This window comes from Dama dama, chromosome 17, assembly GCF_033118175.1.
Source record: "Dama dama isolate Ldn47 chromosome 17, ASM3311817v1, whole genome shotgun sequence".
In the NCBI taxonomy this organism is placed as follows: domain Eukaryota; kingdom Metazoa; phylum Chordata; class Mammalia; order Artiodactyla; family Cervidae; genus Dama; species Dama dama.
The window spans coordinates 22,222,505-22,246,439 of record NC_083697.1 but is presented as its reverse complement, the minus strand read 5'-3'; the positions used below and the strand labels follow the sequence as shown (position 1 = coordinate 22,246,439).

General features: G+C 38.8%; 1 protein-coding gene across 2 annotated transcripts in view; it reads right to left on the bottom strand.

The window, feature by feature from the left end:
* The window catches only part of ELOVL6 (ELOVL fatty acid elongase 6), a 138,496-nt gene that overhangs the window by 41,304 nt on the left and 73,257 nt on the right, over positions 1 to 23,935 (bottom strand). For both annotated transcript variants that reach the window (XM_061164212.1, XM_061164211.1), the window contains exon 3: positions 9,598 to 9,729. In XM_061164212.1, the coding sequence (XP_061020195.1) occupies positions 9,598 to 9,729 (132 nt within the window). The remainder of the gene's footprint in view (positions 1 to 9,597; positions 9,730 to 23,935) is intronic.

Below are 23,935 nucleotides of genomic sequence, written 5' to 3'. Positions count from 1 at the left end.
GGTTATCAAAAAGGCATCTGGTTTGAATACTTTAAATTTGAGTGACAATATGTTAAATGTTTGGGAATATTATGGACAGAAGAGCAAATTTCAGAGAGGAGAGAAATACTAAAAATAAAGATTTGTTGGGGCAACTTGGCAAATGATAGTTGGAATTTCCCCTTTTTCTGTTTTATTACGCCAACTCAGTTCCTCAGTGGGTTATAACTAGATTAACCATTATCTTTTACCATTCAAAGTGGGTCACTGCTGAGAGTGAAAGGGGAGCTATTAATAATTATGCTGAGACCATGGGTATAAAACTAAGGTTACCCTGAGCAAGCCAGGATGTATGGATTTTAGTTTATTGGTTCCACTTCACTTTAAAGGATGGAGAGATGCCATTTCTTTTTAGTATTGCTCTTGCTTTTTCAAAACGCGTCAAAAGTGATTCAACTAGTGTCACAAGAAAACAACCAGAAGAAAGGTCCCCAAATTACCCCTCCAGCTACACATACACAGTGAGCTCAGAAAATAGAAAACCAAAAATGTTCTTAATTTGGACTTCATGGTGGTACAGTGGATCAGAACCTGCCTGCCAAAACAGTGGACACAGGTTTGATCCCTGGTCTGGGAAGATTCCTCATGCCACAGAGCAGCTGAGCACACAGGCTGCAACTACTGAAGCCTGAGTGTCTAGAGCCTGTGCTCAGTGACAGGAGGAGCCACTGCGAGAAGCCACGTGCCACCCCTAGAGAAAACAGCAGCAGAAAAGTGCGGATGAAGACCCAGAGCAATCAAACATAAATAAGTAATGTACACATCAAACCACTTCCCTGTGCTCACACAGTCAAGAGTCTGCCTGCAGTGCAGGAGACCTGGGTTCAATCCCTAGGTCAGGAAGATCTCCTGGGGAGGGAAATGGCAACCCGCTCCAGTATTCTTGCCTGGAGAATCCCATGGACAGAAGAGCCTGGCAAGCCCCAGTCCATGGGGTTGCGAAGAGTCGGACACAACGGAGCAACTAACACAACTGACTGAGTGACTAGTTAGAGAAAACAGCAGCAATGAAGACCCAGAACAAACATAAATAAATAATGTGTATATAAAGACCATAAAGTAGGCTGAAGACTGAAGAATTGATGCTTTTAAACTGTGGTGCTGGAGAAAACTCCTGAGAGTCCCTTGGACAGCAAGGAGATCTAACCAGTCAATCCTAAAGGAGATCAACCCTGAATATTCAATGGAAGGACTGATACTGAAGCTGAAGCTCTAATACTTTGGCTACCTGGTGTGAGAAGCCGACTCATTGGAAAAGATTCTGATGCCAGGAAAGATAAAAGGAAGGAGGAGAAGGGGATGACAGAGGATGAGATCGTTGAATGGCATCACTAACTCAATGGACATGAGTTTGACCTAATTCCAGGAGATTGTGAAGGACAGGGAAGCCGGGAGTGCTGCAGTCCACGGGATCACAAAGGATAAGACACAACTTAGCAACTGAACAAAAACAATATATAAAAAACCATTTTAATTCTAACTATAAATCTGCCATTATTGTGGTGTGTGTTTGGATCAATAGGGCTCAAAGTTTGTGTTTTGACATAAACTTGCTTTATTTAATGTACACTATCTTGTAAAATGACTACAATTGCTAGCTTTCCTTTAAACTGACTTCTTTTCATTATTTCCTTTCAACTTAAAAAAAATTTGCTATCCATACTTGTATTGAACAGTTTTTTTTTTTCTTATTTAACTTTTTCATAATAACAAGGTCATACAAAATCAGGGCAAGCCTCCCGCAGACCCTCTCTGATCTCACTGGGCTCCCTGAGTCCCCAGAAAGAACCACTAGCCTGAACTTTTGAAATGTTGTTTTAATGTTTTACTACACACGTTAATAAATACAATGTAGTGTTATAATTTATGGGTTATTAAACTTTTCACAAAAAGTATCACATTGCCACAATTATTCATCAGCTTGCCTTTTTTTGCTACTCAGTATATGCTTTCTAGAAATATCTTCTGCTTTGTTACATTTGGCCTTTTGATGCTGTGTCTTTAAAAATGTGAAGTTTATAACCTGTTGTTGAAAAACTAGGAGTTTTTCCCCATGACATTTATAGTTTATGTATTCATTTCCTTCATAATATTAATATCACTGTTATCATCGTCTGTAATGTTCTCTGTGGATTAAGAGGGACCACTTCTGGAAACCATAACAAAGCACTAGATACAAGGCGTGTGAGTATAAATTCAGTTCTGAAATTTGTTATTTTCAATGTTTCATGACTTTATAGGTCAATGATGTACTTAACTCCTTCAATATGGGTTTTTAAAATGTCATATTTTTCTCATCTGAACAGTTTCAGTTGGTTTTATTATATATCTGTGTCTTTAAAAATAAGGCAGTTGCCAATAATTCTTCCAATATTAAATACTGATGGGTGTATAAAACCACAAGTAGATTTGACCAAGTATCATTCATGTGCATCTTTGCTCTGTTAAACACAGTTTTCTGAATGTGTCCTATGGTATATATAAGCCCTTTGTTCATGGAACTCTTACTAAAGAAAAAGTAATTTTCTATTCACTTTGAATATATTTTATACTTAAGTCGAAGATGAAACTCAATGACAAAATAAAAATAAGGCCAGGAAATACAAATGAGTTTCAACAGAGAAAACTGCTGGATAATAACATGGCAAAAAGTCCAACTGTAAAGTGAGGATATCTGGCTTTGAACAAATAAAGCCTAAAGCAATTGAGGCCAGAGTGAGTCACCAGGAGACAGGAATAAGTAAATTTGAAGCAGGTGTGATGCTGGCGTCTACAAATATGCAGCACGAAGTAATTAACTTATTCTAATGTGCACTGACTAGACACCTGTCCTTTGATCTGCTCTGGGTCAGAGACCTAGAAAAAGGCTCCTTATTCTGCCAGTGAGAAGAAAACTCTGCCAGGCAGAGACCTGGTAAAGACTGCTTGAATCGGAAGCATGCACATCTGCACCGAAGGATTTAAAGTTATTAAATCAGTACACAGAAAGTCCTTTACAAACCAACAGAAGTAACCCTGCTGAGATGCCATAGCAACATGATTTAATGACTCAGGAAGAATGGGTGGCTGGCACCTTGAAGGGCTTGAGGCTGTCTGCCATAAGCAGTAATCTCAGGATTTACTAGTTCAAATTACCAGAATTTTTTTCAGCATTTACCCTAAGGAAATATCCAAATATCTAGGGCCAAACGCCACCTGGAATTGTCTCATCAAATAAAAAAATGCTTATCCTTGGGTTGTAGGTTGCTATGTCCTCATCTTATCCGTAAAGACTGATACAGAAGCTGATGGCTTGGGTCTAAAAGGGGAGGCATGGCTTGAGGTTAATGGGAAGAAATTTTCAAGAAAACCCCAGAGAAGTCATTCTTCAATGAAATAAATCCATGGTGGACCTGGGAAAAACCTCACTCGATCATATCCTATCTACTCCGTCAAAACTTATGACAGCCTTCAATAAATTACAATGTATTTGACCTATATGAAAACTGCTGTTCTATTCAGTCAAAATCCAAAGATAAAGAAAGAAAACATGCTACAGGTAATGCTCACCAAATCCTCTAACACCCCCTCCCTCCTTCTGAAACAGAGCAGTAAAAAGGAGGGGTTTCTTTTTGCTTAGGGAGCCTACATATCTGATTTAATTTCCACCCAGTTGTCTCAGTTCATGAGTAAACACAGTTTGGGGTATCCGGAAATAAGTCTAAGTTGGGTCTCTAGTTACTGTAAGGGAGCTAACAGGCAGGCTTGAAAAACTGGGGAAAAGACATTTGTTTTAAGCAGTAATATACATTAAAAAATCTTTTCAGTGATTTTCCAAAAGCAAAATCTTACTCTTCTCTCCCTTATTTCTAATTCCTCTAACACAAAAGTTAGGTTCTCTCTCCTCTTTTTTCCAAATCCACGATATCCTATTAGTGGTAAGCAGTGGCTCTTAGGGTCCTACATAATTGCATGCCATCTCACGCAGGAATCTCTTGTGCAAGGACTTTATATACTTATATATTAAACACCATTTATAGGTGAATTTGAAAATTTGTGAATATAATAAAATAAGAGTCATAATTTTCTACAAACATTCTAATAATAGCATTATTATTCATAAGAATAAGAATATAATAAGTTATTTTATTAATATATGGCCTAGATTGGAGAATTTTTATTAATACTCATAAAAACATTTGTGAGCTTATCTTTTTGATGCTTTATATAAATTTTTGATGCTTTATGTCAATTTCATTCAAAAGCTATTTGGATTCTAAAAGAGCAAGTATCACTTGAGATTCTCTAAGCTGTGTATGAGATTGTGTATGCATGTGTTTATATTTTAGAAAATGATGCAAATGCAGTAAAGCACAAAGAATAATAAACACCCAATATCCAGAACTGAGCTGTCAACATGATGCTTGTTTCGTTTCTTTTGAATAAGAAGACAAGGCATCACAAGAAATTTAAATCCTTTTTCCTCTAGATTACTGGTTCACTAAAACCAACCTCTATAAGCTCTGAAATTTTTTCTGTTTATTTTCCAGTAAATAGTGGGCATTTAAAAACCTGTCTCCTCTCCCTTTCCATAGATGTAAGAATTGAGTATATTTTCTTCTATTATCTTTTTAGATATTTTTACAAATACTTAAATGCATTAATGAACAGCACATTGTTTTATATCTAGGAGTAAAATTTACATAAACATTCCATTAAAAAATTCATTCTGTATTTAGTCTTTTCATTCAATGCACTGTTGATCAGAATTAAGCACAGAGAAATCTTTTTTTTTAATTTATTTTTTATTAGTTGGAGGCCAATCACTTCACAACATTTCAGTGGGTTTTGTCATACATTGATATGAATCAGCCATGGATTTACACGTATTCCCCATCCCGATCCCCGCTCCCACCTCCCTCTCCACCCGATTCCTCTGGGTCTTCCCAGTGCACCAGGCCGGAGCACTTGTCTCATGCATCCCACCTGGGCTGGTGATCTGTTTCACCATAGATAGTATACATGCTGTTCTTTTGAAATATCCCACCCTCACATTCTCCCACAGAGTTCAAAAGTCTGTTCTGTATTTCTGTGTCTCTTTTTCTGTCTTGCATATAGAGTTATCATTACCATCTTTCTAAATTCCATATATATGTGTTAGTATGCTGTAATGTTCTTTATCTTTCTGGCTTACTTCACTCTGTATAAGGGGCTCCAGCTTCATCCATCTCATTAGGACTGGTTCAAATGAATTCTTTTTAATGGCTGAGTAATATTCCATGGTGTATATGTACCACAGCTTCCTTATCCATTCGTCTGCTGATGGGCATCTAGGTTGCTTCCATGTCCTGGCTATTATAAACAGTGCTGCGATGAACATTGGGGTGCACGTGTCTCTTTCAGATCTGGTTTCCTCAGTGTGTATGCCCAGAAGTGGGATTGCTGGGTCATATGGCAGTTCTATTTCCAGTTTTTTAAGAAATCTCCACACTGTTCTCCATAGCGGCTGTACTAGTTTGCATTCCCACCAACAGTGTAAGAGGGTTCCCTTTTCTCCACACCCTCTCCAGCATTTATTGCTTGTAGACTTTTGGATAGCAGCCATCCTGACTGGCGTGTAATGGTACCTCATTGTGGTTTTGATTTGCATTTCTCTAATAATGAGTGATGTTGAGCATCTTTTCATGTGTTTGTTAGCCATCTGTATGTCTTCTTTGGAGAAATGTCTGTTTAGTTCTTTGGCCCATTTTTTGATTGGGTCATTTATTTTTCTGGAATTGAGCTGCAGGAGTTGCTTGTATATTTTTGAGATTAATCCTTTGTCTGTTGCTTCATTTGCTATTATTTTCTCCCAATCTGAGGGCTGTCTTTTCACCTTACTTATAGTTTCCTTTGTACTGCAAAAGCTTTTAAGTTTCATTAGGTCCCATTTGTTTAGCTTTGCTTTTATTTCCAATATTCTTGGAGGTGGATCATAGAGGATCTTGCTGTGATTTATGTCGGAGAGTGTTTTGCCTATGTTCTCCTCTAGGAGTTTTATAGTTTCTGGTCTTACATTTAGATGTTTAATCCATTTTGAGTTTATTTTTGTGTATGGTGTTAGAAAGTGTTCTAGTTTCGTTCTTTTACAAGTGGTTGACCAGTTTTCCCAGCACCACTTGTTAAAGAGGTTGTCTTTTTTCCATTGTATATCCTTGCCTCCTTTGTCAAAGATAAGGTGTCCATAGGTTCGTGGATTTATCTCTGGGCTTTCTATTCTGTTCCATTGATCTATATTTCTATCTTTGTGCCAGTACCATACTGTCTTGATGACTGTGGCTTTGTAGTAGAGTCTGAAGTCAGGCAGATTGATTCCTCCAGTTCCATTCTTCTTTCTCAAGATTACTTTGGCTATTTGAGGTTTTTTGTATTTCCATACAAATTGTGAAATTCTTTGGTCTAGTTCAGCACAGAGAAATCTTAATATACTCTTCCTAACATGGGACCATGTTCAATTAATACAACCACAGAATTCCATTATAATGTTTCCAAATAACTGATTAGAATATTATGATCAATTTTTATAAGACCCAAGAGAGTCCATGCTTGGACACCTTTCTGTAGCTTTTAAAATTTTATACAAAATTTTATACATGGCTCTGAAGAAAGTGAACTAACCAACAGAATTAAGGAAATTAAAGATGAAACAGAAACTTGTTGATCTAAAAAAGATGGTAGTGTTAATGACTATTGCATATGTTCTATCGTGTAAGTAAGTACTGACCTTGGGAACCTGGGTTTTGGCATAGGAAGAAGGAGAAATCTATTACGTAAAAACTCTCTAGTCATAAATATGAATCAGAAGTATGAATACTAACTCTGGATACATTCTTTCAAAATAATGAATAATTTTCTATTTCTGCTCTCTGAGAGGCCTAAATATAAGAACTTAGTGACAATAATCACCGCTAGTACTTAGAGTTATTTCTAAATACTATCTCCTTCTCCCACAGGAATTTGGGATCTTTTGAGAAATGACTGATTCCAGTTCTGGACAAGGATATGCCAACATGTTTGGCCTGAAATGGCTTGTCATTCCCACCCCCACCCCCAATCACATACACACCCCAAAATACACACACATACACAAAATCAAGCTATGAGTACTACTCAGGATGGGGAAAGGATTGAGGAGCCAATCTGAAGGCACTCCCTCTGGTCAAACAGGGGTTAACTTAGCAACAAAAAGAATAGCAGCATTGGACTACGATACATCAAATCCAAATTCACCTCACACTCACTGACATGTAAAAAAGTATAATTCTGTAACTTCATAATGATACTTAAAAACACCCATTATTATTCAAATGCTAAGTAATCAATTTTTTTGAAACTGCTAAATATGAGCAAAGAATCAAGTATTTATCCTTGCCTTTGTTTCACTAACTTCTTATAAAAAGTCCTATTAAATCTAAATATAATAAAATTTCTAGCTCTGTTGCCTAACAAAGAATACAGGGTTTCAGAAGAACGCAATCAGTAACATCCTGTCTGGGGAAACTCTAAAAGAGAAACAATTTGGATTATCTGAACAATGGATTGGAAGTGGAAGGAAGGATAAAACCTCTAAGTTAAATCAACCAATGGAAAAGTGTGGACCCGTTTGGGTGAGGATTCTTTACTTTTTTTGAGGATTCTTTACTTTTTTTTAGGTCCTTATCAGTTGACTATTTTATATATAGTAGTGTGTATATGTCCATTGGGTCAAAATTCTTAAAAATAAATTGTAAAAAAAAAAAAAAATTGAAACGACTGGAGAAAATGGGACCCTCAATAAGAAAGAATTATTACTAATTTAGGTGAGATAATGACACTGACCAGTCTAGTAAGGCTACTTAACTTTTAGAAGCAGTATCATTTCATTCAGAAGTAATTGAGTCTGTAATAGTTCCCACTAATTTGGGTCAAGGAAGAAGTTGGTGGGAATATAGATGAAACAGTGTTGATAACTGCTTAAGCAGGAGAACAGGTGCATGGGGGTCCCTGGACTTTCTTCTTCCCTCTTATATGTGCTAAGGTTAAAAAAAACAGAAGATAAAGGTTCAGGGGATGTTGAAAGATCTATAAAATGCTGAAAGGCATCATCAAGATAATTTTTCCTTCAAATATCAAAGTACTTAAGGTGAGACAGACTGTGAACCTTCAATGTAAATAAAAATGAAAATGCTGCTTTGTATTAGAGAATGAGGACCTGATACATATGAAACGGAAGAAGTCTTTAGTGATCAGTTCAAATCACAAGTATCTCCCATGTAGTGCCTTATGAAATGCCCCAAAATATAGAGTGCCTGCAGTAGCAAGCAGATCAGTGTTTCAGATGCAGGGAGCCAGCCTGATGGAAATGTGCAGATCAAAGTTTCTGAAAATCCTTTTCCTGCCTGATCATCTTTAAAAAGCCTTAAGTGATGAATGAGGCTTTTAATGATTCCACGTATTTCTCCTTAGCGGTGCATGCTAAGTCGCTTCAGTCATGTCCGACTCTTTGCGACCCCATGGATTGTAGCCCGCCAGGCTCCTCTGTCCATGGGATTCTCCAGGCAAGAATACTGGAGTGGGTTGCCACGCCCTCCTCCAGGGGATCTTCCTGACCCAGGGATCGAAGTCCGTGTCTACTGTGGTTCCTGAATTGCAGGCGGACTTTTTACCCCTGAACCACTGGAGAAGTAGAACTGTTAATATGTAATACAAGAAAAGTAGAAATACTCCTATATATTAGAAAGAATAGGTTTTTATTCTGTAGCATATTTATATCTGCTTCCCTACCCGCCCCAAGCCTAGTTATCAACCTGCTTGTTTTGACAAGCAAAACACCTATTCTAGGTGCCTTTGTTAGCACTGTAAATAAGTTCTGGCACCTGTTTGGATACCAGCTGTGTGCTAATTCATCTTATGATTGTCAAATCACCAAACATTACAAAACTAGACATGTTCCTTCAGGTTTCCAGGAGTATGTCTGTATGTTGGCTGGCAGAGATTTCTGGAGAGACCAGGCCTGATCCTGACCAGCCTCTATGACGAGTTTTGTCTGATGCAAAGTAAGACCTGAATGCATAAGCATATGCCTGTTAGTCAGTTCAGGTGGAGGATGCTTTGGGGATATGGAACAGAAGCATTCTCTGGTCCAGTGTCTCATTAAATGCCCAAAAGTCACTTTTGACTATGTACCAGTCAGTAAGCATATGCCCACCCCATCTGAACACTGCCATACCCTTCCACAGTTTACTGTTGCAGCTTTCCATTTACCCCCATATCAACATTTATACGCCAAAAAAAATGGAACTGATGTACTGCTTCCGGTCCTAAGACATAAACTGAGTTACCGCACGCACAGTTTGGACAAGAGAGGAGACGGCTTCTCAAAATGAATAGAGCACGGCAAGCTTGGCTGCAGGAAGCCTTTCTCTCGGGATGTGGTGTTATTTTACATCCTTAATAATAAACAATATGAGATGCAGGATTAAGCGTTGTTGTCTTTCAGCTAATCTGATGAAATAGATGGATTTTATTTGGAAAATGGAAAAAAACCAAAAAACAACCTACCTGAAGACTGCAAGGGTCAGAGACCAGAGCACTAATGGCTTCCTCAGTTCAAACTTCGCCCGTTTGTTCATTAGGTGCCGACCACCAAAGACAAAGGCAGCATACAGAGCTGAAAACAGGAAAGATTTCTTCCTATGAACAGGGAGAAAAACAAAATCTTGTGAAATAAAGATCTTTAAGCAATTTATCTTTATTCTTTAGAAATGTATATTTATTCACCAGCTTTTATACCACTCTTCTCTTCGAACTCACTGAAAATATACTCTTGGGAATGTGCCCCCTTCATTGAAGAGAGACACTTTAGTCCATTTGGAAACATGGTGGCTATTGACTCCTCCCCTGATAAAGTAGGCCATGCAGGCTAACTCATGTCAGGATAGATGTCTTTTCTTTTGGGGCTCTGTAACTCTAAACATTTCATCAACATGGTACTGAAGCACAAAAAGAAACATTTTTACCAAGAGAATTTTCAGAGTTTGTTGGACAATTTAGATAGATTAATTTAAAAGAACCATTTTATTGGAAATAGAAAAACTAGGTGACAGACCTGTATCCTAGGACAAGAAAGCCTTTAAAAATGGCATCTTCCTAATAGACTAATGATACTAAAAAAGGATTTTGGAGAAACACTTAATGATTTAAGACACTAAAATCAAGCTACATGAATTATGGCTCCCAAAAGATGGATTCCTGACATCTTCACCAGGGAAGGCAGGTATTAAATTTCAGTATAGTCATTAATAATAAGCCTAATTGTCAGACATCATACAGTGCAATAGGAAGAACACAGAACTTCTTACAGTACAATGGCCTAAAACCTTGAGGTTGAATCTCATCAAATATCTGATTGTTCTACCTGCTATAGGAAAGATAGGGGATAAAGCCAAACTGTGAAACATTCTGTTGTAATTCAGTCGCTAAGTTGTGTCTGACTCTTTGCAACCCTGTGGACTGTAGCCTGCCAGGCTCCTCTGTCCATGGGATTCTCCAGGCAAGAATACTGGAGTGAGTTGCCATTTCCTTTTCCAGGGGATCTTCCCCACCCAGGTTTTGAACCCATGTCTCCAGCTTGGCAGGCAGATTCTTTATCACTGAGCCACCTGGGAAGCCCAGGACATTCTGTAGGACAGCTGACTTTCTTTCTTCAAAATGTCAGTGCTAAGAAATAAAAATCTAGGGCTGTTCTATATTAAAAGCAACTTGAGAGACATAATTAAATATAACATGTTGAACTTTTGGGGATCCTTATTTGAACAGACTGTTTTCTTTTTAAAAAAATCTTTAATAAAATCAGAAAGTTATCAGTCATAATTTTAAAAGTTCTTATCTGTTAATATTTATGGGTGAAATTATGTCTTGGATTTGTTTTAAAATACTCTAAGAAACAAACAGAACTGAGGCAGTATTAAGAATGGAGAGATGAAAGGAGATTTAAAAAAAAAAGATGGAACACATCTTATGTGGAACACATCCACATAAACGGGTGTCTTCAGCACCCATTTATGATTAAAATGCTTCAAAAATGGGCAAAGAAGGAACCTACCTCAACATAATAAAGGCCATATATGATAAGACCACAGCAAACATTATTCTCAATGGAAAAAAGTGAAAGCATTCACCCTAAGATCAGGAACAAGACAAGGGTGCCACTTTTACCACTATTATTCAAAATAGTTTTGGAAGTCCTAGCTACAGCAATCAGAGAAGAAAAAGAAATAAAAGGAATCCAGATTGGAAAAGAAGAAGTAAAACTCGCTGTTTGCTGATGACAAGATACACAGAAAACCCTAAAGATATTATCAGATAATTACTAGAGCTAATCAGTGAATTTAGCAAAGTCTCCAGATACAAAATCAGTACACAGACATCACTTGCATTCCTATATACTAACAATGAAATATTAGAAAGAGAAATTAAGGAATCAATCTCATTCACCATTGTAACAAAAAAAAATAAAATATCTAGGAATAAACTTACCAAAGGAGACAAAAGAACTGTATGCAAAAAATTATAAGCCACTGATGAAAGAAATCAAAGATGACATAAACAGATGGAGAGATATTCCATGTTCCTGGGTGGGAAGAATCAATATTGTGAAAATGACTATACTACCAAATGCAATCTGCAGATTCAATGCAGTCCCTATCAAATCACCAATGGCATTTTTCAAAGAACTAGAACAAAAAATTTCACAATTCATATGGAAACACAAAAGACCCCAAATGGCCAAAGCAGTCTTGAGAAAGAAGAATGGAGCTGGAGGAATCAACCTTTCTGACTTCAGGTTATACTATAAAGCTACTGTCATCAAGACAGTATGGTACTGGCACAGAAACAGAAACATAGACCAATGGAACAAGATAGAAAGCCCAGAAATAAACCCATTACTTTGCCAACAAAGGTCCTTCTAGTCAAAGCTATGGTTTTTCCAGTAGTCATGTATAGATGTCAGAGTTGGACTATAAAGAAAGCCGAGGGAAGAATTGATGCTTTTGAACTGTGGTGTTGGAGGAGACTTGAGAGTCCCTTGGACTGCAAGGCAATCCAACCAGTCCATCCTAAAGGACTGGTGTTGAAGCTGAAACTCCAATACTTTGGTCACTTGATGTGAAAAACTGACTCATTTGAAAAGATCCTGATGCTGGGAAAGACTGAAGGCAAGAGGAGAAGGGGATGACAGAGGATGATTTGGTTGGATGGCATCACCAACTCAACGGACATGTATTTAAGTAAACTTCAGGAGTTGGTGATGGATAGGGAGGCCTGGCATACTACAGTCCGTGGGGTTGCATAGAGTCTGACACGACTGAGTGACTGAACTGAACTGAACCTATGGGTACCTTATTTTTGACAAAGGAGGCAAAAATATACAATGGGGCAAAGACAGCCTTTCCAATAAGTGCTGCTGGGAAAACTGGACAGCTACATGTAAAAAAATGAAATTAGAATGCTTCCTAACACCATACACAAAGATAAACTCAAAATGGATTAAAGACCTAAATGAAAGACCAGAAACTATATAAAACTTGGAGAATACATAGGCAGAACACTGGACACAAAGCAAGATCCTCTATGACCCACCACCTAGAGTAATGGAAATGAAAACAACAGTAAATAAGATTAAACTTAAAAGCTTTTGCACAGCAAAGGAAACTATAAGCAAGGTAAAAGGACAGCCCTCAGAATGGGAGAAAATAATAGCAAATGAAACAACTGACAAAGGATTCATTTCCAAAATATACAAGCAGTCATACAACTCAATACCAGAAAAATAAACAACCCAATCAAAAAGTGGGAAAAAGACCTAAACAGACATTTCTCCAAAGAAGACATACAGATGGCTAACAAACACATGAAAAGATGTTCAATATTGCTCATTATTAGAGAAATGTGAATCAAAACTACAACGAGATATCACCTCTAACTGGTCAGAATGGCCCTCATCAAAAAGTCTACACACAATAAATGCTGGAGAGGGGGTGGGGAAAAGGGAAACCTCTTGCACTGTTGGTGGGAATGTAAATTGACACAGCCACTATGGATGGCGGTATGGAGATTCCTTAAAAAACTAGAAATAAAAGCACCATACGACCCAGCAAATGCCACTCCTAGGCATATACCCTGAGGAAACCAATACTGAAAAAGACACATGTATCCCATTGTTCACTGAAGCACTATTTACAATAGCTAGAACACGGAAGCAACCTAGATGTCCATAGACAGATGAATGGATAAAGAAGTTTTGGTACATATACACAATGGAATATTACTTGGCCATAAAAAGGAACACATTTGAGTTAGTTCTAATGAGGTGGATGAACCTAGAGCCTATTACACAGAGTGAAGTAATCAGAAAGAGAAAGAGAAATATCATATACTAACACATATATACGGAATCGAGAAAGATGGTACCGAAGAATTTATTTGCAGAGTAGCAACGGAGAAACAGACATAGAGAACAGACTTATGGACATGGGGAGGGGGGAGGAGAGGGTGAGATGTATGGCAAGAGTAACATGGAAACTTACATTACCGTATATAAAATCGATAGCCAACAGGAATTTGCTGTGTCTCAGGAAACTCAAACAGGGACTCTGTATCAACCTAGAGGGGTGGGATGGGGAGGGAGATGGGAGGGAGGTTCAAGAGGGAGGGGCTGTATACCTATGGCTGATTCATGCTGAGGTTTGAAAACAACAAACTTCTGTAAAGCAGTTATCCCTTAATTAAAAAATAAAGTAAAAAAAAAAGAACTCACATTTCAGGAAATACCTACCCACCAACAAATACTTTTAAAGAACTTGTTTGTTTCTGAAGAGTGTTTTATCAACATAATGTATGAAATTAGGAGAACAACCAAGAGCTCAGGCATTCTAAGCCAAAAGGCAAACTCAAGAGAATCAAGTTTTAAGGACAGTTGAATCTAACAGAACTTCACCCATTTTTACTACTAAATTATATAAGAATCCATAGGAAATTTTCAGCTAACGTCCATCTTCATTTGTGACAAATAACATAATAATTTTTTAATTGGCTTCCTCATATATTAGTAAGCTGATTATTTTTCAAACTTTAAGCTTTTTATTTTGTATTGGCGTAGAGCCGATTAGCAATCTTGGGGCAGTTTCAGGTGAGTAGTGAAGGGACTCAGCCATATACACACATATCCATTCTCCTCCAAGCCTCCCTCTCATCCAGGTTGGCACTGGACTGAGTACAGAGTCCCATGTGTTACACAATAGGTCCTAGTTGTTACATTGTTATTTTTAATGAAAATCTAAAAATGGTAATTTTTAACAAGTCTAGAATATTTTCAGAAAAATAAATTTCAGAAATAAAAAAGATAAAAAAGAAAAAATAATGGAGAGATGAAAGGAGAGTAATAAAAAAAAAAGATGGAACACAGGATCTTATGAGTCCTTTTTTCTCTTTGTTAGGTTTAGGTGAGACTTTTAGTCAGTAAGGTCTAGGTAAATAGAATAGAATCTGCATATCCTGCACATTTATTAGCGTACCAAGGAGAAGTGAACAATACTATCGATAATGCCATAAAGAACAAAACCACAAAGTTTTCGTAGAGTACAATTCAATAGAAAGTAACAGAGGCCATGTATTACAAATAACTGAACAAGTGAGTACTTTCTGATATGATAAAGCAATGTTTCTTTTAAAATGGGTACTCCTCACTCAAGGGCTGAAAAATAAGTTCCGAGATGTAATACAAAAAGAAAAATGCATTCACCCAAAGAGCATTACTTGTAAAGGGCTTTGTATATTTCCCCCAACGACTGTCACGTATTGCTGACTCATGAGAGACCTTATTGTTCACACAGCGTCACTCTTCTTCCAGTGATTGCAAGCGATTGACTTGGTGAACACCACCAAATAAGTGGTGATTTCTGAAATCAACTGGTAAACAGATTTAAATAAATCACTTCCACCGAGTGTCACAAACTCTTGGAAACATACGACCTGGCACAGACTAGTGCTTAATAAATGTTTGTTGAATGATCATGATCGTGTCACATTGAATTTTCTGATAAGAGAAAATATAATTAATGTACTCAAGCACACGGAAGCTCAGAGAACACTGAGCAGATCAACAGTTGGTGGCCCAGATGGAAAAGAACCTGCCTGCAATGTGGGAGAGCCAGGTTCGATCCCTGGGTTGAGAAGATCCCCTGGAGAAGGGAATGGCTACCTGCTCCAGGACTCTTGCCTGGAGAATTCCATGGACAGAGGAACAGACTACAGTCCATGCGAGTCACAAAGAGTCGGACAAAACTCAGCGACTAGCAGTTTCACTTTTTTCACTTTCCCTTTCCCAATTAATGTCTTAATAACTAAAGAATAAAATATTTAGAAAAAAAAAACAAGATCCATTTTCTTCCTCCAGAAAGAAAGAGACTATTTCTGTATTTCAAAGAGAAGCAGAAAAGTGAGACAATTTTACGGAAACTGGATATTTGAAGAATAAAGCAGTTTTGGCCATAAATACATTTATTGCTTTACTCCTTTGAAGTTTGAAAGTGTATGGCATTACTTTAAAACTCAGAATCACTATCTCTACTTATGTGCACATAAGGATTCACTCAAGAAAAACAAGATTTATTAAGTTAATGTAGACAGTAGTAATAAGCAAAAGCATATGTTCTTTTCTAAATTAAAGGTAATGATAAGTGACAATAATCATAATATTATGATTTAAGGAGTGATTCCTGGGGGTAGAGATAGTGCTAAAAAGCTTTGGTATTTAATTCTCTTAACCATCCTTAACGTAGGTAAGACATTTTCTTCATGTTATGGCCAAGGAACCTGACTTAGAAATTAAGCAGCCTCAGTCCTATGGTAAGAAAAGTTTATCTGCTGTGTTATAAGAATTCCTTAAATCCCTTTATAGAACTACAAGGCTACTGTGTAACTTTGTAGCACACTGTTTGTAAAAAGATGAACAGGAATCTCTACACCTTTGTTTCAACTGCCACATTTTCTGGGCAGTGGGAAGTCTTTGATCCAAATCCTCTTCAGAATGAATTCACTATATGTATCACTGAAAACTCTTCCTTTCAATGATTTATTATTCTTTCTCTTGCTCATTCACTCTAATTCCAAGTTCAGTTATAGTTACATCAATTATATTACTCACAATTATGAACCAACTTAAGAATGTCTACATGATCCTATCATTCTAGCCTAAGGGAAAAATAATGGGCCCTGAAGAACTAACCAAAGAATAAAAGTCTTCCCTCTATATTCTTTCCTCAAATTTCTTCAGTTCTAGAATGAGAATTAGTCCTAAGGTACTGCTAGGTTCCTGGCCAGGGCTGTTCCCTTTTTCACATGTTTACTAAAGATCTCTTTAAGAATCTTCAATTCCACAGCTAGGGCAACCAAGTTAATCACTATAAACATGCAGAATTTGAGAACTGTGAGGGACAAATGTTCTTGTTCTACAGAAAAGGAAATGAGGTGGAGAGCGCTGATGACATTGGTCGTTCAGGGTCACGTGGCTGCATTCACACATACTGGTCAAAACTACCAAAAATTGAAATGGCTGTGATCAAGCATGTAGGTAAACAAAAAATCAATTGTCTAGGCTCTATCTGGGTCCCAGGCAGTCAATAATGAGTGCTACTGCTTCAGTTGTCTCTGACTCTCTGTGACGCTATGGACTGTAGCCCACCAGAGTCCCCTGTCTATGGGGATTTTCCAGGCAAGAATACTGGAGTGGGTTGCCATGCCCTTCTCCACTAGTGGGAATCACGAGTTTTCCAGGGGATCTTCCTGACCCAGGGATTGAACCCACATCTCTTAACGTCTCCTACATCGACAGGCAGGTTCTTTACCAACAGTGTCACCTGGGAAGCCCCCAGTCAATAATAGGAACTGAGTATAAATATTGTAATAAAAAACAAGTTACTTATTGTATCCTACATAAATCTTCCACTGTGGTGAAATTTAAATAATGTTTTGGCAACAATGGATGGACTTGGAAGGCCATTATGCTACGTGAAATGAGACAGACAGAAAGAATACTGGATGATATTACAAGGAATCTAAAAAATACAACAAAGTAATGAATATAAGAAAAATGAAGCTGTCTCACAGATATAGAGTACTACTGGTTAACAGTGGGGAAAGGAAGGGGAGGGGCAGTATAAAGGTGGGAGGGTAGGAGAAATCAACTGTTGGATGTAAAATAGGCTACATGGTTGTATTTTACAAATGGGAAATATAACCAATGTTTTGAAATAACTGCAAAAGGAGTATAAACTTTAAAAACTGTAGTAAAAATGAGTAAATACACAAAAAATAAAAATGTTAAATAATGCTTTGAGTTAATTTAGAACTAAGTTTAGGGTTCTGGTAAGAGGAGTCATCTGAGGAAGCATTAACTGAGTAAAAATTTATCATTCATAGTTGAATGTTATGATTTTTCCACTTTGCTAGAAGAGAATTGCTCTTTAGCCAAAAGGTTGATTTAAGCAGATTAAAACTGGATTTCCATCCTGGTATCTCTTTGGTAAAGTTTCAATTACAGTCAAGATGAATAATGACTTGCCCCAGGCCCACTTACTATTTAATGTGGATAGATGACTTCCCTAAAACTTCAACAGTAATCCAATAATACTTCATATTCTGACAGACCTCCATAGATGGGTATAATGGTAACATTGCACTGTTTCACCACCAAATAGAAATTTCTAGATGGTATGGACTCTTGTTTAGTAAATGCACTCAAATGCTCAATCATACAGCACAATCTTTAGCTGTAGGTACTTCAGTCCAGTTCAGTCACTCAGTTGTGTCCAACTTTTTGCGACCCCATGAATCGCAGCACGCCAGGCCTCTGTGTCCAGAAACAAATCCCGAGTCTACCCAAACCCATGTGCATCAAGTCGGTGAGGCCATCCAGCCATCTCATCCTCTGTCATCCCCTTCTCCTCCTGCCCCCAATCCCTCCCAGCATCAGGGTCTTTTCCAATGAGTCAACTCTTCGCATGAGGTGGCCAAAGTATTGGACTTTCAGCTTCAGCATCAGTCCTTCCAATGAACACCCAGGACTGATCTCCTTTAGGATGGACTGGTTGGATCTCCTTGCAGTTCAAGGGACTCTCAAGAATCTTCTCCAACACCACAGTTCAAAAGCATCAATTCTGTGGTGCTCAGCTTTCTTCACAGTCCAGCTCTCACATCCATACATGACCACTGGAAAAATCATAGCCTTGACTAGATGGACCGTTGTTGGCAAAGTAATGTCTCTGCTTTTTAATATGCTATCTAGGTTGGTCATAACTTTCCTTTCAAGGAGTAAGCGTCTTTTAATTTCACGGCTGCAATCACCATCTGCAGTGATTTTGGAGCACCCAAAAATAAAGTCTTCACTGTTTCCACTGTTTCCCCATCTATTTCCCATGAAGTGATGGGACCAGATGCCATGATCTTAGTTTTCTGATTGTTAAGCTGTAAGCCAACTTTTTCACTCTCCTCCTTCACTTTCATCCAGAGGCTTTTTGGTTCTTCTTCACTTTCTGCCATAAAGGTGGTATCGTCTGCATATCTGAGGTTATTGATGTTTCTCCCAGCAATCTTGATTCCAGCTTGTGCTTCTTCCAGCCCAGGGTTTCTCATGATGTACTCTGCATATAAGTTAAATAAGCAGGGTGACAATAGGCAGCCTTGATGTATTCCTTTCCCAATTTGCAACCAGACTCTTGTTCGATGTACAGTTATAACTGTTGCTTCCTGACCTGCATACAGGTTTCTCAAGAGACCGGTCAGATGGTCTGGTATTCCCATCTCTTTCAGAATTTTCCGCAGTTTATTGTGATCCACACAGTCAAAGGCTTTGGCATAGTCAATAAAGCAGAAATGGATGTTTTTCTGGAACTCTGTTGCTTTTTTGATGATCCAGCAGATGTTGGCAATTTGATCTCTGGTTCCTCTGCCTTTTCTAAAACCAGCTTGAACATCTGGAAGTTCACGGTTCACCTATTGCTGAAGCCTGACTTGGAGAATTTTGAGCATTACTTTGCTAGTGTGTGAGATGAGCGCAATTGTGCAGTTGTTTGAGCATTCTTTGGCATTGCCTTTCTTTGGGATTGGAATGAAAACTGACCTTTTCCAGTCCTATGGCCAATACTGAGTTTTCCAAATTTGCTGGCATACTGAGTGCAGCACTTTCACAGCATCATCTTTCAGGATGTGAAATAGCTCAGCTCGAATTCCATCACCTCCACTAGCATTGTTCATAGTGATGCTTCCTAAGGCCCACTTGACTTCACATTCCAGGATGTCTGGCTCCAGGTGAGTGATCACACCATTGTGATTATCTGGGTCGTGAAGATCTTTTTTGTACAGTTCTTCTGTGTATTCTTGCCACCTCTTCTTAATATCTTCTGCTTCTGTTAGGTTCATACCATTTCTGTTCTTTATCTAGCCCATCTTAAATGAAACTTTCCCTTGGTATCTCTAATTTTCTTGAAGAGATCTCTAGTCTTTCCCATTCTGTTGTTTTCCTCTATTTCTTTGCATTGATCACTGAGGAAGGCTTTCTTATCTCTCCTGGCTATTCTTTGGAACTCTGCATTCAGATGGGAATATCTTTCCTTTTCTCCTTTGCTTTTCGCTTCTCTTCTTTTCACAGCTATTTGTAGGGCCTCCTCAGACAGCCATTTTGCCTTTTTGCATTTCTTTTCCATGCGGATAGTCTTAATCCCCTGTCTCCTGTACAATGTCACGAACCTCCGTCCATAGTTCATCAGGCACTCTGTCTATCAGATCTAGTGCCTTAAATCTATTTCTCACTTCCACTGTATAGTCATAAGGGATTTGATTTAAGTCATACCTGAATGGTCTAGTGGTTATCCCTACCTTCTTCAGTTTAAGTCTGAATTTGGCAATAAGGAGTTCATGATCTGAGCCACAGTCAGCTCCTGGTCTTGTTTTTGCTGACTGTATAGAGCTTCTCCATCTTTGGCTGCAAAGAATATAATCAATCTGATTTCAGTGTTGACCATCTGGTGATGTCCATGTGTAGAGTCTTCTCTTGTGTTGTTGGAAGAGGGTGTTTGCTATGACCAGTGCGTTCTCTTGGCAAAACTCTATTAGCCTTTGCCCTTTGCCTTTGCTTCATTCCGTACTCCAAGGCCAAATTTGCCTGTTACTCCAGGTATTTCTTGACTTCCTACTTTTTCATTCCAGTCCCCTATAATGCAAAGGACATCTTTTTTGGGTGTTAGTTCTAAAAGATCTTGTAGGTCTTCATAGAACGGTTCAACTTCAGCTCCTTCAGCATTACTGGTTGGGGCATAGGCTTGGATTACCATGATATTGAATGGTTTGCCTTGGAAATGAACAGAGATCATTCTGTCATTTTTCAGATCACATCCAAGTACTGCATTTCGGACTCTTTTGTTGACCATGATGCCTACTCCATTTCTTCTAAGGGATTCCTGCCCACAGTAGTAGATATAATGGTCATCTGAGTTAAATTCACCCATTCCAGTCCATCTTAGTTCGCTGATTCCTAGAATGTCAGCTTTCACTCTTGCCATCTCCTGTTTGACCACTTCCAATTTGTCTTGACTCATGGACCTAACACTCCAGGTTCCCATGCAATATTGCTCTTTACAGCATCAGACCTTGATTCTATCACTAGTCACATCCACAACTGGGTGTGGATTTTTGCTTTGGCTCTATCCCTTCATTCTTTCTGGAGTTATTTCTCCACTGATCTCCAGTAAGTAGCTACTTAATACTTTTCATACTGTTCTTGGGGTTCTCAAGGCAAGAATACTGAAGTGATTTGCCATTCCTTTCTCCAGTAGACCCACATTTTGTCAGAACTCTCCACCATGATCTGTCCACCTTGGGTGGCCCTACATGGCATGGCTCATGCTTTCATTGAGTTAGACAAGGCTGTGGTCCATGTGATCAGATTGGTTAGTTTTCTGTGATTGTGGTTTTAAGTCTGTCTGCCCTCTGATGGAGAAGGATAAGAGGCTTATGGAAGGTTCCTGATGGGAGAGACTGAGGGGGAAAGTGGGTCTTGTTCTGATGGGCAGGGCCATGCTCAGTAAATCTTTAGTTCCATTTTCTGTTGATGGGTGGATCTGTGTTCCCTCCCTGCTATTTACCTGGGGCCAAACTACATGGAGGTAATGAAGATAATGGGGACCTTCTTCAAAAGGTCCCATGCATGTACTGCTACACTCAGTGCCCCAGCCCTGCAGCAGGCCACCACTGACTCATGTCTCTGCTGGAGACTCCTGGACACTCATGGGCAAGTCTGGGTCAGTCTCTTGTGGGGTCACTGCCCCTTTCTCCTGGGCCAGTGCTATAAGGAGTAATACTGCATATGAACCTGGAATGTTAGGTCCATGAATCAAGGCAAATTGGAAGTGATCAAACAGGAGATGGCAAGAGTGAACGTCAACCTTTTAGGAATCAGTGAACTAAAATTAAAATGGACTGGAATGGGTGAATTTAACTCAGATGACCATTATATCTACTACTATGGGCAAGAATCCCTTAGAAGAAATGAAGTAGCCATCCTAGTCAATAAAAGAGTCCAAAATGCAGTACTTGGATGCAATCGCAAAAGGACAGAATGATCTCTGTTCGTTTCCAAGGCAAACCATTCAATATCATGGTAATCCAAGCCTATGCCCCAACCAGTAATGCTGAAGGAGCTGAAGTTGAACGTTTCTATGAAGACCTACAAGATCTAAAATTAAGACCCCAAAAAGATGTTCTTTTCATTATAGGGGACTGGAATGAAAAAGTAGGAAGTCAAGAAACACCTGGAGTAACAGGCAAATTTGGCCTTGGTGTACAGAATGAAGCAGGGCAGAGAATAATAGAATTCTGCCAAGAGAATGCACTGGTAATAGCAAACACCCTCTTCCAACAACACAAGAGAAGACTCTACACATGGACATCACCAGATGGTCAATACCGTAATTAGATTGATTATATTCTTTGCAGCCCAAGATGGAGACACTCTATACAGTCAGCAACAACAAGACTGGGAGCTGACTGTGGCTCAGAACATGAACTCCTTATTGTCAAATTCAAATTCATATTGAAGTAGTAGGGAAAAGCACTAGACCATTCAAAATGAAAGAAAGTGAAAGTGAAGTCGCTCAGTCGTGTCCGACTCTTTGCAACTGTAGCCTACCAGGACTGTAGCCTACCAGGCTTCTCCATCCATGGGATTTTCCAGGCAAGAGTACTAGAGTGGGTTGCCATTGCCTTCTCCAGGGGATCTTCCCGACCCAGGGATCAAACCCAGGTCTCCCACATTGCAGGCAGACGCTTTACCCTCTGAGCCACCAGGGAAACCCCAGAGCATTCAGGTATAACCTAAATCAAATCCCTTATGATTATACAGTGGAAGTGACAAATAGATTCAAGGGATTAGATCTGATAGATAGAGTGCCTGATGAACTATGGACAGAGGTTCGTGACATTGTACAGGAGACAGGGATCAAGACTATTCCCAAGAAAAAGAAATGCAAAAGAGCAAAATGGTTGTCTGAGGAGGCCTTACAGATAGCTGTGAAGAGAAGAGAAGAGAAGCGAAAAACAAAGGAGAAAAGGAAAGATATTCCCATCTGAATGCAGAGTTCCAAAGAATAGCAAAGAGAGGTAAGAAAGCCTTCCTCGTGAACAGTGCAAAGAAATAGAGGAAAACAACAGAATGGGCAAGACTAGAGATCTCTTCAAGAAAATTAGAGATACTAAGGGAACATTTCATGCAAAAATGGGCACAATAAAGGACAGAAACAGCAAGGACCTAACAGAAGAAGAGATTAAGAAGAGGTGACAGAATACACAAAAGAACTGTACAAAAAATGTTTTAATGTCCTGGATAACCATAATGGTATGGTCACTCACGGAGAGTGTGAAGCCAAGCAGGGCTTGGGAAGCATTATTACAAACAAAGCTAGTAGAGGTGATGGAATTCCTGTTGAGCTATTTAAAATCCTAAAAGATAATGCTGTGAAAGTGTTGCACTCAATATGCCAGCAAATTTGGAAAACTCAGCAGTGGCCACAGGACTGGAAAAGGTCAGTTTTCATTCCAATCCCAAAGAAAGGCAATGCCAAAGAATGCTCAAACGACCGCACAATTGCACTTATCTCACAAGCTAGTAAAGTAATGCTCAAAATTCTCCAAGCCAGGCTTCACCAATATGTGAACCGTGAACTTCCAAATGTTCAAGCTGTTTTTAGAAAAAGCAGAGGAACCAGAGATCATATTGCCAACATCTGCTGGATCATTGAAAAAGCCATAGAGTTCCAGAAAAACATCCATTTCTGCTTTATTGACTACGCCAAAGCCTTTGACTATGTGGATCACAATAAACTGTGGAAAATTCTGAAAGAGATGGGAATACCAGACCATCTGACCTGCCTCTTAAGAAATCTGTATGCAGGTCAGGAAGCAACAGTTAGAACTGGACATGGAACAGCAGGCTGGTTCCAAATTGGGAAAGCAATACGTCAAGGTTGTATATTGTCACCCTGCTTATTTAACTTATATGCAGAGCATATCATGAGAAACGCTGGGGTGGATGAAGCACAAGCTGGAATCAAGATTGCCAGGAGAAATATCAATAACCTCAGATATGCAAATGACACCACCTTCGCAGAAAGCGAAGATCTTAAGAGCCTCTTGATGAAAGTGAAAGAGGAGAGTGAAAAAGTTGGCTTAAAGCTCAACATTCAGAAAACTAAGATCATGGCATCTGGTCCGATCACTTCATGGCAAATAGATGTGGAAACAGTGACAGATGTTGTTTTTGGGGGCTCCAAATCACTGCAGATGGTGA